The sequence below is a fragment of the Dendropsophus ebraccatus genome, chromosome 8 (genome assembly GCF_027789765.1).
Source record: "Dendropsophus ebraccatus isolate aDenEbr1 chromosome 8, aDenEbr1.pat, whole genome shotgun sequence".
NCBI lineage: Eukaryota > Metazoa > Chordata > Amphibia > Anura > Hylidae > Dendropsophus > Dendropsophus ebraccatus.
In genome coordinates this window covers 1768404-1782846 of record NC_091461.1, presented here as the reverse complement: position 1 = coordinate 1782846, position 14443 = coordinate 1768404, and the positions used below count along the sequence as shown (strand labels likewise).

General features: G+C 60.2%; 1 protein-coding gene across 1 annotated transcript in view; it reads left to right on the top strand.

The window, feature by feature from the left end:
• Positions 1–203: 203 nt before the first annotated feature.
• FTSJ3 (FtsJ RNA 2'-O-methyltransferase 3) overlaps positions 204–14443 on the top strand; it is a 28126-nt gene continuing 13886 nt past the window's right edge. The window contains exons 1-16 of the mRNA XM_069978779.1: positions 204–310; positions 884–960; positions 1867–1972; positions 4290–4336; positions 4438–4517; positions 4864–4963; positions 5473–5667; positions 8387–8502; positions 9101–9199; positions 9452–9552; positions 9635–9721; positions 10730–10846; positions 11110–11245; positions 12848–13032; positions 14064–14181; positions 14318–14402. Of these exons, the coding sequence (XP_069834880.1) occupies positions 894–960; positions 1867–1972; positions 4290–4336; positions 4438–4517; positions 4864–4963; positions 5473–5667; positions 8387–8502; positions 9101–9199; positions 9452–9552; positions 9635–9721; positions 10730–10846; positions 11110–11245; positions 12848–13032; positions 14064–14181; positions 14318–14402 (1639 nt within the window). The 5' untranslated portion in view covers positions 204–310; positions 884–893. The remainder of the gene's footprint in view (positions 311–883; positions 961–1866; positions 1973–4289; positions 4337–4437; positions 4518–4863; positions 4964–5472; positions 5668–8386; positions 8503–9100; positions 9200–9451; positions 9553–9634; positions 9722–10729; positions 10847–11109; positions 11246–12847; positions 13033–14063; positions 14182–14317; positions 14403–14443) is intronic.

Genomic DNA, 14443 nt, shown 5'->3' with positions numbered 1-14443 from the left:
AGGCACTAGGGGCGCACTGCTTCCTGGAGACTGGAGGAGGCGGCTGCAGTACTCCCGCTAGGCACTAGGGGCGCACTGCTTCCTGGAGACTGGAGGAGGCGGCTGCAGTACTCTCCGCTAGGCACTAGGGGCGCACTGCTTCCTGGAGACTGGAGGAGGCGGCTGCAGTACTCCCGCTAGGCACTAGGGGTCACTACCGCTCTATTCCTGTAAGAGAAATGCTGTGACGTCATCGCCGAGCGCCGGAAGTCGCTGCAGCTGGTGTTTCTCCACGTGAGAGAGAAGACGGGAGATAAGCCGGAGATCGCAGGTCAGTGCGGGCGGGTACCGGGGACTTGTGCTCGTTCCGTGAGGAGTGACCCCACAAGACCGGCCCCGGGTCCCCCATAACTGGAGCGGGGTCCCCCATAACTGGAGCGGGGCCCCCCATAACAGGAGCCTTATCCCCCACAGTGCCGGCCCCTGATCCCCCATAACTGGAGCGGGGTCCCCCATAACTGGAGCGGGGTCCCCCACAGTGCCGGCCCAGCGGCGTCCCCCATAACAGGAGCGGGGTCCCCAACAGTGCCGGCCCTGGGTCCCTCATAACAGGAGCCTTATCCCCCACAGTGCCTGCCCTGGATCCCCCATAACTGGATCGGGGTCCCCCATAACAGGAGCGGGGTCCCCCATAACAGGAGCGGGGTCCCCCATAACAGCAGCGGGGTCCCCCATAACAGCAGCGGGGTCCCCCATAACAGCAGCGGGGTCCCCCATAACAGGAGCGGGGTCCCCCATAACAGCAGCGGGGTCCCCCATAACAGGAGCGGGGTCCCCCATAACAGCAGCGGGGTTCCCCAGATCTCCTGCAGGTTTTTCTTCACTGATTTTCGTTTCTTTCCAGATTTTCCATTATGGGCAAGAAAGGAAAAGTAGGAAAGAGCCGGAAGGATAAATTCTACCATCTGGCCAAGGAGACGGGTGAGTGATGTCATCAGTGCAGGGGAGGGAGGGGCCAAGGAGACGGGTGAGTGATGTCATCAGTGCAGGGGAGGGAGGGGCCAAGGAGACGGGTGAGTGATGTCATCAGTGCAGGGGAGGGAGGGGCCAAGGAGACGGGTGAGTTATGTCATCAGTGCAGGGGAGGGAGGGGCCAAGGAGACGGGTGAGTGATGTCATCAGTGCAGGGGAGGGAGGGGCCAAGGAGACGGGTGAGTGATGTCGTCAGTGCAGGGGAGGGAGGGGCCAAGGAGACGGGTGAGTGATGTCATCAGTGCAGGGGAGGGAGGGGCCAAGGAGACGGGTGAGTGATGTCATCAGTGCAGGGGAGGGAGGGGCCAAGGAGACGGGTGAGTGATGTCATCAGTGCAGGGGAGGGAGGGGCCAAGGAGACGGGTGAGTGATGTCATCAGTGCAGGGGAGGGAGGGGCCAAGGAGATGGGTGAGTGATGTCGTCAGTGCAGGGGAGGGAGGGGCCAAGGAGACGGGTGAGTGATGTCATCAGTGCAGGGGAGGGAGGGGCCAAGGAGACGGGTGAGTGATGTCGTCAGTGCAGGGGAGGGAGGGGCCAAGGAGACGGGTGAGTGATTTCGTCAGTGCAGGGGAGGGAGGGGCCAAGTAGACGGGTGAGTGATGTCGTCAGTGCAGGGGAGGGAGGGGCCAAGGAGACGGGTGAGTGATGTCGTCAGTGCAGGGGAGGGAGGGGCCAAGGAGACGGGTGAGTGATGTCATCAGTGCAGGGGAGGGAGGGGCCAAGGAGACGGGTGAGTGATGTCATCAGTGCAGGGGAGGGAGGGGCCAAGGAGACGGGTGAGTGATGTCGTCAGTGCGGGGGAGGAGCAGTATATTGTCCGCCATGTCTCTCACCGCTATCCGTCATCTTCTCAGGTTACCGATCCCGTTCGGCCTTTAAGCTCATTCAGCTGAACAGGAAGTTCCAGTTTCTGCAGAAGGCGCGAGCGCTGGTGGATCTGTGCGCGGCCCCCGGGGGATGGTGAGTGATGGCAGGCAGGGCCTCTCTGGTGGTGGATGATGATGGGCGGGGGGTTGGGGGCGGCTCTCTGGTGGATGATGATGGGCGGGGGCTCTCTGGTGGTGGATGATTGGCGGGGGGCTCCCTGGTGGATGATGATGATGGGCGGGGGCTCTCTGGTGGATGATGATGATGATGATGGGCGGGGGCTCTCTGGTGGATGATGATGATGATGATGGGCGGGGGCTCTCTGGTGGATGATGATGATGATGGGCGGGGGCTCTCTGGTGGATGATGATGATGATGGGCGGGGGCTCTCTGGTGGATGATGATGATGATGATGGGCGGGGGCTCTCTGGTGGATGATGATGATGATGATGGGCGGGGGCTCTCTGGTGGATGATGATGATGATGGGCGGGGGCTCTCTGGTGGATGATGATGATGATGATGGGCGGGGGCTCTCTGGTGGATGATGATGATGATGATGGGCGGGGGCTCTCTGGTGGATGATGATGATGATGATGGGCGGGGGCTCTCTGGTGGATGATGATGATGATGATGGGCGGGGGCTCTCTGGTGGATGATGATGATGATGATGGGCGGGGGCTCTCTGGTGGATGATGATGATGGGCGGGGGCTCTCTGGTGGATGATGATGATGGGCGGGGGCTCTCTGGTGGATGATGATGATGGGCGGGGGCTCTCTGGTGGATGATGATGATGGGCGGGGGCTCTCTGGTGGATGATGATGATGGGCGGGGGCTCTCTGGTGGATGATGATGATGGGCGGGGGCTCTCTGGTAGATGATGATGATGGGCGGGGGCTCTCTGGTGGATGATGATGATGGGCGGGGGCTCTCTGGTGGATGATGATGATGGGCGGGGGCTCTCTGGTGGATGATGATGATGGGCGGGGGCTCTCTGGTGGATGATGGACGTGGGCTCTGGTGGATGGTGATGGGCGGGGGCTCTCTAGTGGATGATGATGATGGGCGGGGGCTCTCTGGTGGATGATGATGATGGGCGGGGGCTCTCTGGTGGATGATGATGATGGGCGGGGGCTCTCTGGTGGATGATGATGATGATGATGGGCGGGGGCTCTCTGGTGGATGATGATGGGCGGGGGCTCTCTGGTGGATGATGATGATGATGATGATGGGCGGGGGCTCTCTGGTGGATGATGATGATGATGATGATGGGCGGGGGCTCTCTGGTGGATGATGATGATGATGATGATGATGGGCGGGGGCTCTCTGGTGGATGATGATGATGATGGGCGGTGGCTCTCTGGTGGATGATGATGGGCGGGGGCTCTCTGGTGGATGATGATGGGCGGGGGCTCTCTGGTGGATGATGATGGGCGGGGGCTCTCTGGTGGATGATGATGGGCGGGGGCTCTCTGGTGGATGATGATGGGCGGGGGCTCTCTGGTGGATGATGATGATGATGATGGGCGGGGGCTCTCTGGTGGATGATGATGATGATGGGCGGGGGCTCTCTGGTGGATGATGATGATGATGGGCGGGGGCTCTCTGGTGGATGATGATGATGATGGGCGGGGGCTCTCTGGTGGATGATGGACGTGGGCTCTGGTGGATGATGATGGGCGGGGGCTCTCTAGTGGATGATGATGATGATGATGGGCGGGGGCTCTCTGGTGTATGATGGACGTGGGCTCTGGTGGATGATGATAGGCGGGGGCTCTCTAGTGGATGATGATGATGATGGGCGGGGGCTCTCTGGTGGATGATGATGATGGGCGGGGGCTCTCTGGTGGATGATGATGATGGGCGGGGGCTCTCTGGTGGATGATGATGATGGGCGGGGGCTCTCTGGTGGATGATGATGATGGGCGGGGGCTCTCTGGTGGATGATGATGATGGGCGGGGGCTCTCTGGTGGATGATGATGATGGGCGGGGGCTCTCTGGTGGATGATGATGATGGGCGGGGGCTCTCTGGTGGATGATGATGATGGGCGGGGGCTCTCTGGTGGATGATGATGATGGGCGGGGGCTCTCTGGTGGATGATGATGATGATGATGGGCGGGGCTCTCTGGTGGTGGATGATGGGCGGGGGCTCTCTGGTGGTGGATGATGGGCGGGGGCTCTCTGGTGGATGATGATGGGCGGGGCTCTCTGGTGGTGGATGATGGGCGGGGCTCTCTGGTGGTGGATGATGGGCGGGGCTCTCTGGTGGTGGATAATGATGGGCGGGGCTCTCTGGTGGTGGATGATGGGCGTGGTGGGATGCTCTCTGGTGGATGATGATGGGCGGGGTGGCTCTCTGGTGGATGATGATGATGAAGATGGCGACTCATTCCTCTTCTCCTGTTTTAGGCTCCAGGTCGCCTCTAAGTTCATGCCGGTCTCCAGTCTGATTATAGGTGGGTGGATGCTAGTGAGGTCTGTGTACACTGGGGGCGCTGTCTCCTCTGCTCCTCCCCCCACCATCCTGTAGAGGTCACATTATTCTTCTCTCTTCCAGGTGTGGATCTTGTGCCTATTAAACCCATCCCCAATGTGGTGACACTACAGGGCGACATCACCAGCGAGCCATGCAGACAGGTAACCAGGGCCTCCCACTCCTCCTTCTCTGGCCTTCCTCCTCCTCCTCTTCCTGTCTGGCCGCGCCACCTCCTCTTCTTCTTTTCTGGCTGCCACCTCCTCTTTGTCTCTTGCCACCTCTTCTTCCTCCTCTCTGGCCTCCCTCCTCCTTCTTCTCCTCTTCCTCTCTGGCCTCCTTCTTCTTCTCCTCCTCCTCCTCTCTGGCCTTCCTCCTTCTTCTCCTCCTTCTCCTCCTCCTTCTCCTCTCTGGCCTCCTCCTCCTTCTTCTCCTCCTCCTCCTTCTTCTCCTTCTCCGGCCTTCCTCCTCCTCTCTGGCCTCATCGTTCTTGCCATCTTAATCTTTCAGGCATTGAAGAAGCAGCTGCAGACATGGAAGGCGGATGTGGTTCTGAATGATGGAGCACCGAACGTGGGCGCCAACTGGATCCATGACGCCTTCTCACAAGGTCGGAATTTGTGCACCTACTGTCTATGGAGCCCCGCCCCTATCTGTAGAGCCCCGCCCCTATCTGTAGAGCCCTGCCTCTTCCCCTCACTGACCCTCCCTCCTCCTCCCGTCACTCACTGACCCTCCCTCCTCCTCCCGTCACTCACTGACCCTCCCTCCTCCTCCCGTCACTCACTGACCCTCCCTCCTCCTCCCGTCACTCACTGACCCTCCCTCCCTCCTCCTCCCGTCACTCACTGACCCTCCCTCCTCCTCCTCCCGTCACTCACTGACCCTCCCTCCTCCTCCTCCCGTCACTCACTGACCCTCCCTCCTCCTCCTCCCGTCACTCACTGACCCTCCCTCCTCCTCCTCCCGTCACTCACTGACCCTCCCTCCTCCTCCTCCCGTCACTCACTGACCCTCCCTCCTCCTCCCGTCACTCACTGGACAACCTCCTCCTCTACCCCCCGTCACTCACTGAACCTCCTCCCCCCCTGTCACTCACTAAACCTCCTCCTCCTGCAGTTCACCTCTCCCTCATGGCGTTGCGGCTCGCCTGCGACTGTCTCGCTCGGGGAGGATGGTTCATCACCAAGATTTTCCGCTCGGCCGACTATCAGTCATTACTCTGGATCCTCAAAAATTTCTTCAAAAAAGTGAACTCCACCAAACCCCAGGCGTCCCGCAGCGAGAGTGCCGAGATCTTCGTGGTGTGTCAGGGTGAGTGGCGGCTTTATCTTACTGGCAGGTAAATTTAAGCAAGTTTTCCAGTAATGGGGACTCAAAAGGGGGGGGGGCAGTGATGGGGACTGAAGAGGGGGGGGGGCAGTGATGGGGACTGAAGAGGGGGGGGGGCAGTGATGGGGACTGAAGAGGGGGGGGGCAGTGATGGGGACTGAAGAGGGGGGGGGCAGTGATGGGGACTGAAGAGGGGGGGGGCAGTGATGGGGACTGAAGAGGGGGGGGGCAGTGATGGGGACTGAAGAGGGGGGGGGGCAGTGATGGGGACTGAAGAGGGGGGGGGGGGGCAGTGATGGGGACTGAAGAGGGGGGGGGGCAGTGATGGGGACTGAAGAGGGGGGGGGCAGTGATGGGGACTGAAGAGGGGGGGGCAGTGATGGGGACTGAAGAGGGGGCAGTGATGGGGACTGAAGGGGGGGGGGGCAGTGATGGGGACTGACGGGGGGGAGGGGGCAGTGATGGGGACTGACGGGGGGGAGGGGGCAGTGATGGGGACTGACGGGGGGAGGGGGCAGTGATGGGGACTGACGGGGGGGAGGGGGCAGTGATGGGGACTGACGGGGGGGAGGGGGCAGTGATGGGGACTGAAGAGGGGGGGGGGCAGTGATGGGGACTGACGGGGGGGAGGGGGCAGTGATGGGGACTGACGGGGGGGGAGGGGGCAGTGATGGGGACTGACGGGGGGGAGGGGGCAGTGATGGGGACTGACGGGGGGGAGGGGGCAGTGATGGGGACTGACGGGGGGGAGGGGGCAGTGATGGGGACTGACGGGGGGGAGGGGGCAGTGATGGGGACTGACGGGGGGGAGGGGGCAGTGATGGGGACTGACGGGGGGGAGGGGGCAGTGATGGGGACTGACGGGGGGGAGGGGGCAGTGATGGGGACTGACGGGGGGGAGGGGGCAGTGATGGGGACTGACGGGGGGGGAGGGGGCAGTGATGGGGACTGACGGGGGGGAGGGGGCAGTGATGGGGACTGACGGGGGGGAGGGGGCAGTGATGGGGACTGACCACTCTCTGATGCCTCCTCCTCCTCCTCCTGTAGGTAATAGTAATGGCCGCTCTCTGATCTCTCCTGTAGGTGATAGTAATGGCCACTCTGTGATCTCTCCTTCTCCAGTAGATGACAGTAATGGCCACTCTCTGATCCCTCCTTCTGTAGATGACAGTAATGGCCCCTCTCTAATCCCTCCTGTAGATGACAGTAATGGCCGCTCTCTGATCCCTCCTTCTGTAGATGACAGTAATGGCCCCTCTCTAATCCCTCCTGTAGATGACAGTAATGGCCACTCTCTGATTCCTCCTCCTGTAGGTGATAGTAATGGCCGCTCTCTGATCTCTCCTGTATATGACAGTAGTGGCCGCTCTCTGATCTCTCCTGTAGATGACAGTAATGGCCGCTCTCTGATCTCTCCTGTAGATGATAATAGCCGCTCTCTGATCTCTCCTGTAGATGATAGTAATGGCCGCTCTCTGATCTCTCCTGTAGATGATAGTAATGGCCGCTCTCTGATCTCTCCTGTAGATGATAAAAATGGCCGCTCTCTGTTCTATCCTGTAGATGACAGTTATGGCCACTCTCTGATTCCTCCTCCTGTAGGTGATAGTAATGGCCACTCTCTGATTCCTCCTCCTGTAGGTGATAGTAATGGCTGCTCTCTGATCTCTCCTGTAGATGATAATAGCCGCTCTCTGATCTCTCCTGTAGATGATAGTAATGGCCGCTCTCTGATCTCTCCTGTAGATGATAGTAATGGCCGCTCTCTGATCTCTCCTGTAGATGATAATAATGGCTGCTCTCTGATCTCTCCTGTAGATGATAGTAATGGCCGCTCTCTGATCTCTCCTGTAGATGATAGTAATGGCCGCTCTCTGATCTCTCCTGTAGATGATAATAATGGCCGCTCTCTGATCTCTCCTGTAGATGATAGTAATGGCCGCTCTCTGATCTCTCCTGTAGATGATAGTAATGACCACTCTCTGATTCCTCCTCCTGTAGATGAAAGTAATTGCCGCTCCCCATTTCCTCCTCCTCCTGTAGATGATAGTAATGGCCGCTCTCTGATCTCTCCTGTAGATGATAAAAATGGCCGCTCTCTGTTCTATCCTGTAGATGACAGTAATGGCCACTCTCTGATCTCTCCTGTAGATGATAAAAATGGCCGCTCTCTGTTCTATCCTGTAGATGACAGTAATGGCCACTCTCTGATTCCTCCTCCTGTAGGTGATAGTAATGGCCGCTCTCTGTTCTATCCTGTAGATGACAGTAATGGCCACTCTCTGATTCCTCCTCCTGTAGGTGATAGTAATGGCCGCTCTCTGATCTCTCCTGTAGGTGATAGTAGGTGATAGTAATGGCCGCTCTCTGATCTCTCCTGTAGGTGATAGTAATGGCCGCTCTCTGATCTCTCCTGTAGGTGATAGTAGGTGATAGTAATGGCCGCTCTCTGATCTCTCCTGTAGGTGATAGTAATGGCCGCTCTCTGATCTCTCCTGTAGGTGATAGTAATGGCCGCTCTCTGATCTCTCCTGTAGGTGATAGTAGGTGATAGTAATGGCCGCTCTCTGATCTCTCCTGTAGGTGATAGTAATGGCCGCTCTCTGATCTCTCCTGTAGGTGAAAGTAATTGCCGCTCTCCGTTTCCTCCTCCTCCTGTAGATGATAGTAATGGCTGCTCTCTGATCCTCTATCCCTCCAGGGTATTTGGCTCCTGATAAAATTGACAGTCGATTTTTCGATCCTAAATTTGCTTTTAAGAATGTGGAGAGTCCGGTGCAGACTGTGTCCCAGCTGGTGTCCACTAAGAAGCCCAAGGTGAGTGCCGCATGTGTGATACGTCTGTGATACACCCTTCCCTCCATGTTCCTTCCGCACTCCAGATCTATTTATCTGTGAAGTGGCCTCCCCTCCCCCCGGCTGTGTGTGACGGGCCTCCCCCCGGCTGTGTGTGACGGGCCTCCCCCCGGCTGTGTGTGACGGGCCTCCCCCCGGCTGTGTGTGACGGGCCTCCCCCCGGCTGTGTGTGACGGGCCTCCCCCCGGCTGTGTGTGACGGGCCTCCCCCCGGCTGTGTGTGACGGGCCTCCCCCCGGCTGTGTGTGACGGGCCTCCCCCCGGCTGTGTGTGACGGGCCTCCCCCCGGCTGTGTGTGACGGGCCTCCCCCCGGCTGTGTGTGACGGGCCTCTCCCCGGCTGTGTGTGACGGGCCTCCCCCCCAGTATGTGTGCGCGTGTGTGACGGGCCTCCCCCCCAGTATGTGTGCGCGTGTGTGACGGGCCTCCCCCCCAGTATGTGTGCGCGTGTGTGACGGGCCTCCCCCCCAGTATGTGTGCGCGTGTGTGACGGGCCTCCCCCCCAGTATGTGTGCGCGTGCTCTCCATGTGTTGATACTCACCACTGTTGTCTCTTCTCAGGCGGAGGGATACGAGGACGGACCTGTATACCAGCGAGCGTCTTTGGTCGAATTTCTAAAAGCTCAGAACCCGGTGGATTTCCTCTCCAAGATCAGCGAGGTGAGAGGCGACACCATGGGCGTGGGGGAGGGTGGGACCCCTCGTTCTGTCTGTGTGGGGAGAGGGTGGGACCCCTCGTTCTGCCTGTGTGGGGGGAGGGTGGAACCACTCGTTCTGCCTGTGGGGTGGGGGACCCCTCGTTCTTCCTGTGGGGTGGGGGACCCCTCGTTCTTTCTGTGGGGTGGGGGGCACCCTGGTTCTGCCTGTGTGGTGGGGGGTCCTAGTGGTTGTAATGAGTGTTGTATTCCGTAGATTGTCATTGATGAGCCAGATCTCGAGAAGCTTTCGGCCACCACCAACGATATCAAGGAATGCTGCAAAGATATCAAAGTGCTGGGACGGAAGGAGCTGAGGTAGGGGGGGAGGAGGTGCGGGGGTCTTCCTGGCGGCCATTGTGCTCCTCTCCGCTCCTCATCACTCATCCTCTCCCTCCAGGTCGCTCCTGAGCTGGAGATCTAAACTCCGGAGACACGTGGCCAAGAAGCTGAAGGAGGAATCCAAGGGATCGATGGGCGGAATAAGGTAAGAGCTGCCCGTGCCGTGTTAACCCTTAGTGCCCTGTGCTGCCTACTCCAGCGTTAACCCTTAGTGCCCTATGATGTCTAGTCCAGCGTTAACCCTTAGTGCCCTATGACGTCTAGTGCAGCGTTAAAGGACAACTCCGGCGGAACCCCCCCCCCCCAAAAAACACAGACACCATACTCACCATCCCTCCGGTGACGATCGCCACTCCATTCGCCCGCCGTCCGCCTCACCGTCACCTGCGTCCGCCGTCCAGCGATGTCTCCTTCTTCCGGGTCCATGAGAGAGAAAAGGCTGCCAGCGCGCTTGCGCACCGGCAGCCTTTTCATTGGCTGGAGCGCATCACATGGCTTCCAGCAAGCTCAGCCAATCAGGGCTGAGCAAGCTGGAAGCCATGTGATGCGCTCCAGCCAATGAAAAGGCTGCTGGTGCGCATGTGCACCAGCAGCCTTTTCTCTCCCATTCACTCTCAATGAAGACGCCGAGGAGGAAGAAGACCCGGACCGCCCCCAGCTCTGACGTCACCCGACACCAGAGAAGAGGACTGTGACGACCGTAATAGGTAATGTATATATTCTTTAACTTCCGGGGTGGGGGGGTCGGGGGTCGGAAAGTGGGGGAAGGGGGCCAGACCGGGTATTTAACCACATTACAAAGTTATATAACTTTGTAATGTGTGTTAAATAAGCCAAAAAAAAATTTCGCAGGAGTTGTCCTTTAACCCTTAGTGCCCGTGCCGTGTAGTCCAGCATTAACCCTTAGTGCCCTGTGACGCCTCACCCTCAAGCAGCGTTAACACTTGGTGCCCTTTGCCGCCCATGGACGTCATACAGTGTGTATACTGCCATCTGCTGCAAACGGCCGCCATGCTGATGACACAGGCTGAGTGTCCGGGCTCCAGCAGTAATGGCTGCGGACAGAGACCCCAGAGATCTGGGCTGTTTAACCCCTGAGATGCTGCAGTATCATTGCTGATCCTGTCCTCTAACCCCTGTGGCCTCTCTGCAGTCTCAGCTCTGATGAGGAGGGTGAAGGTTCTGCCGAGGAGGACGAGGATGATGAGGACCAGAAACTAGAGCAGAAGTTAGCGGAACTGAAGGCGGAGGAGCTGGCGGCCCTCAAGAGGTCAGTAACATTTCTGTATATGGGGGATGGGACAGTGTAACCGATCAGCCATCCCCGGGGGTATCAGATAACGTCCACGCCATGATCAGAAGATACGGCCAGTGTCATGTCATGTGACCGTCCAGACTGTCTAGCTTTAGGCGCTGTTCACATTACATATCCGTTAGGCGTCTGTCCCAGTGTAACCATATACCCGCCTGTGTCCTGGGCCGGAGGCATACACATGGTGTGAACTGAGCCGCAGAATCTCTGTGATTTGTTAGGAAGAAAAAGCAGCTGCTGAAGGTCCAGAGACGTCAGAGGTTACGGACGGAGCTGAAGATGGATCTGCCGGGGGTGTCTATCGCTGATGACGGGGAGACCGGCATGTTCTCTCTCAAGACCATAGGCAAGCACGAGGTAAGCAACCACCGAGAACGGGCACCACATCCACAGAGACCGGGGCGCGGTGCCATGCTCCTCACCCCCGGGAAAGTACTCGGTGCCATGCTCCTCCCCCCTCCGATATGTATTTGGTGCCATGCCCCCCCCTCCGGTATGTACTCGTGCCATGCTCCTCCCCCCTCCGGTATGTAGTACTTGGTGCCATGCCTCTCCCCCCTCCGGTATGTACTGTGTGCCATGCTCCTCCCCCCTCCGGTATGTAATTGGTACCATGCCTCTCCCCCCTCTGGTATGTAGTACTGTCTGCCATGCTCCCCCCCCCCTCTGGTATGTAGTACTGTGTGCCATGCTCCTCCCCCCTCTGGTATGTAGTACTGTGTGCCATGCTCCTCCCCCCTCTGGTATGTAGTACTGTGTGCCATGCTCCTCCCCCCTCTGGTATGTAGTACTGTGTGCCATGCTCCTCCCCCCTCTGGTATGTAGTACTGTGTGCCATGCTCCTCCCCCCTCCGGTATGTAATTGGTACCATGCTCCTCCCCCCTCCGGTATGTAGTACTGTCTGCCATGCTCCCCCCCCCCTCTGGTATGTAGTACTGTGTGCCATGCTCCTCCCCCCTCTGGTATGTAGTACTGTGTGCCATGCTCCTCCCCCCTCTGGTATGTAGTACTGTCTGCCATGCTCCTCCCCCCTCCGGTATGTAGTACTGTCTGCCATGCTCCTCCCCCCTCCGGTATTTAGTACTGTCTGCCATGCTCCTCCCCCCTCCGGTATGTAGTACTGTCTGCCATGCTCCTCCCCCCTCCGGTATGTACTCGGTGCCATGCTCCTCCCCCCTCTGGTATGTAGTACTGTCTGCCATGCTCCTCCCCCTTCTGGTATGTAGTACTGTCTGCCATGCTCCTCCCCCCTCTGGTATGTAGTACTGTCTGCCATGCTCCTCCCCCCTCCGGTATTTAGTACTGTCTGCCATGCTCCTCCCCCCTCCGGTATGTAGTACTGTCTGCCATGCTCCTCCCCCCTCCGGTATGTACTCGGTGCCATGCTCCTCCCCCCTCTGGTATGTACTCTGTGCCATGCTCCTCCCCCCTCCGATATGTAGTACTCATTGCCATGCTCCTCCCCCATCCGGTATGTACTCGGTGCCATGCTCCTCCCCCATCCGGTATGTAGTACTCGGTGCCATGCTCCTCCCCCATCTGGTATGTAGTACTCGGTGCCATGCTTCTTTCTCCCCCCCCCCACCCCCCCCCCCCCCCCCTTTCCGGTATGTAGTACTCGGTGCCATGCTCCTCCACCATTTGGTATGTAGTGCTCGGTGCCATGCTCCTCCCTCCCTCCGATATGTTCTGTGCCATGCTCCTCCCCCATCTGGTATGTAGTGCTCGGTGCCATGCTCCTCCCCCATCTGGTATGTAGTACTCGGTGCCATGCTTCTTTCTCCCCCCCCCCCCCCCCCTTTCCGGTATGTAGTACTCGGTGCCATGCTCCCCCCCCCTCCAGTGTGTAGTACTCAATGCCATGCTCCTCCATTCTCCCCTCGGGTATGTAGTCGTTTGTCCCGCCCCTCATGGCCCAGGCTCCTGGCTTACCATGTCTGATATTTTGTCCCTCTTAGCTCTTGCAGACCCTTACACGTGGAGACATGGCCGCTGCGGATGCGCTGGTGTCACATGGCGACCCGAATGAAGGCGATGTCTGTCTGTCTGACATGGAGGACGATGAGATTTCTCTGGCCAGTGACCTGGATGAGGATGACCTGACCGACGTGAGGAAGCGGGAGAAGAAGATGCAGAAACCAAGGTGACACTGGCCTCCCGGGCCGCCTCCCCTCCGGCCCTCCGCCTCGCTTCCCCTCCGGCCCTCCGCCTCGCTTCCCCTCCGGCCCTCCGCCTCGCTTCCCCTCCGGCCCTCCGCCTCGCTTCCCCTCCGGCCCTCCGCCTCGCTTCCCCTCCGGCCCTCCGCCTCGCTTCCCCTCCGGCCCTCCGCCTCGCTTCCCCTCCGGCCCTCCGCCTCGCTTCCCCTCCGGCCCTCCGCCTCGCTTCCCCTCCGGCCCTCCGCCTCGCTTCCCCTCCGGCCCTCCGCCTCGCTTCCCCTCCGGCCCTCCGCCTCGCTTCCCCTCCGGCCCTCCGCCTCGCTTCCCCTCCGGCCCTCCGCCTCGCTTCCCCTCCGGCCCTCCGCCTCGCTTCCCCTCCGGCCCTCCGCCTCGCTTCCCCTCCGGCCCTCCGCCTCGCTTCCCCTCCGGCCCTCCGCCTCGCTTCCCCTCCGGCCCTCCGCCTCGCTTCCCCTCCGGCCCTCCGCCTCGCTTCCCCTCCGGCCCTCCGCCGCGCTTCCCCTCCGGCCCTCCGGCCCTCCGCCTCGCTTCCCCTCCGGCCCTCCGCCTCGCTTCCCCTCCGGCCCTCCGCCTCGCTTCCCCTCCGGCCCTCCGCCTCGCTTCCCCTCCGGCCCTCCGGCCCTCCGCCTCGCTTCCCCTCCGGCCCTCCGCCTCGCTTCCCCTCCGGCCCTCCGGCCCTCCGCCTCGCTTCCCCTCCGGCCCTCCGCCTCGCTTCCCCTCCGGCCCTCCGCCTCGCTTCCCCTCCGGCCCTCCGCCTCGCTTCCCCTCCGGCCCTCCGCCTCGCTTCCCCTCCGGCCCTCCGCCTCGCTTCCCCTCCGGCCCTCCGCCTCGCTTCCCCTCCGGCCCTCCGCCTCGCTTCCCCTCCGGCCCTCCGCCTCGCTTCCCCTCCGGCCCTCCGCCTCGCTTCCCCTCCGGCCCTCCGCCTCGCTTCCCCTCCGGCCCTCCGGCCTCCCGGGCCGCCTCCTCTCCCATTTCTTACGCTGTGATTTCCTTCCTCCAGGGCAGCGGCCGCAGTGTCTGAGGAGGCAGAGGAGGAGGAGGAGACAAACCCTCTGTTACAGCCCCTGGAAGAGAAGTCTGAGCGGGAGCAGAGAGACAAGAACCTCTGGTTCGGAAAGGTTGGTGGAGCTGATGTACAGGGCCCTGTGGGGCCCCCCCGGGGGCCAGGAGCGGTGTCACTGTGGGGCCCTCCGGGTAAGATGAGGCTGATCATGTGACACCGGCAGGAACCTGACTCTATTATGATGTTTTTAGGGTATTTTTTCCTCGGTGCTCCAGACCGATGCAGATGAGGAGATGGAGATTAAGCAGACGAGGATCCTGCAGGAGAACAAGACAGGTGAGTGTTACCCCCATCACCTACAGGGGGGCAGTATGCTG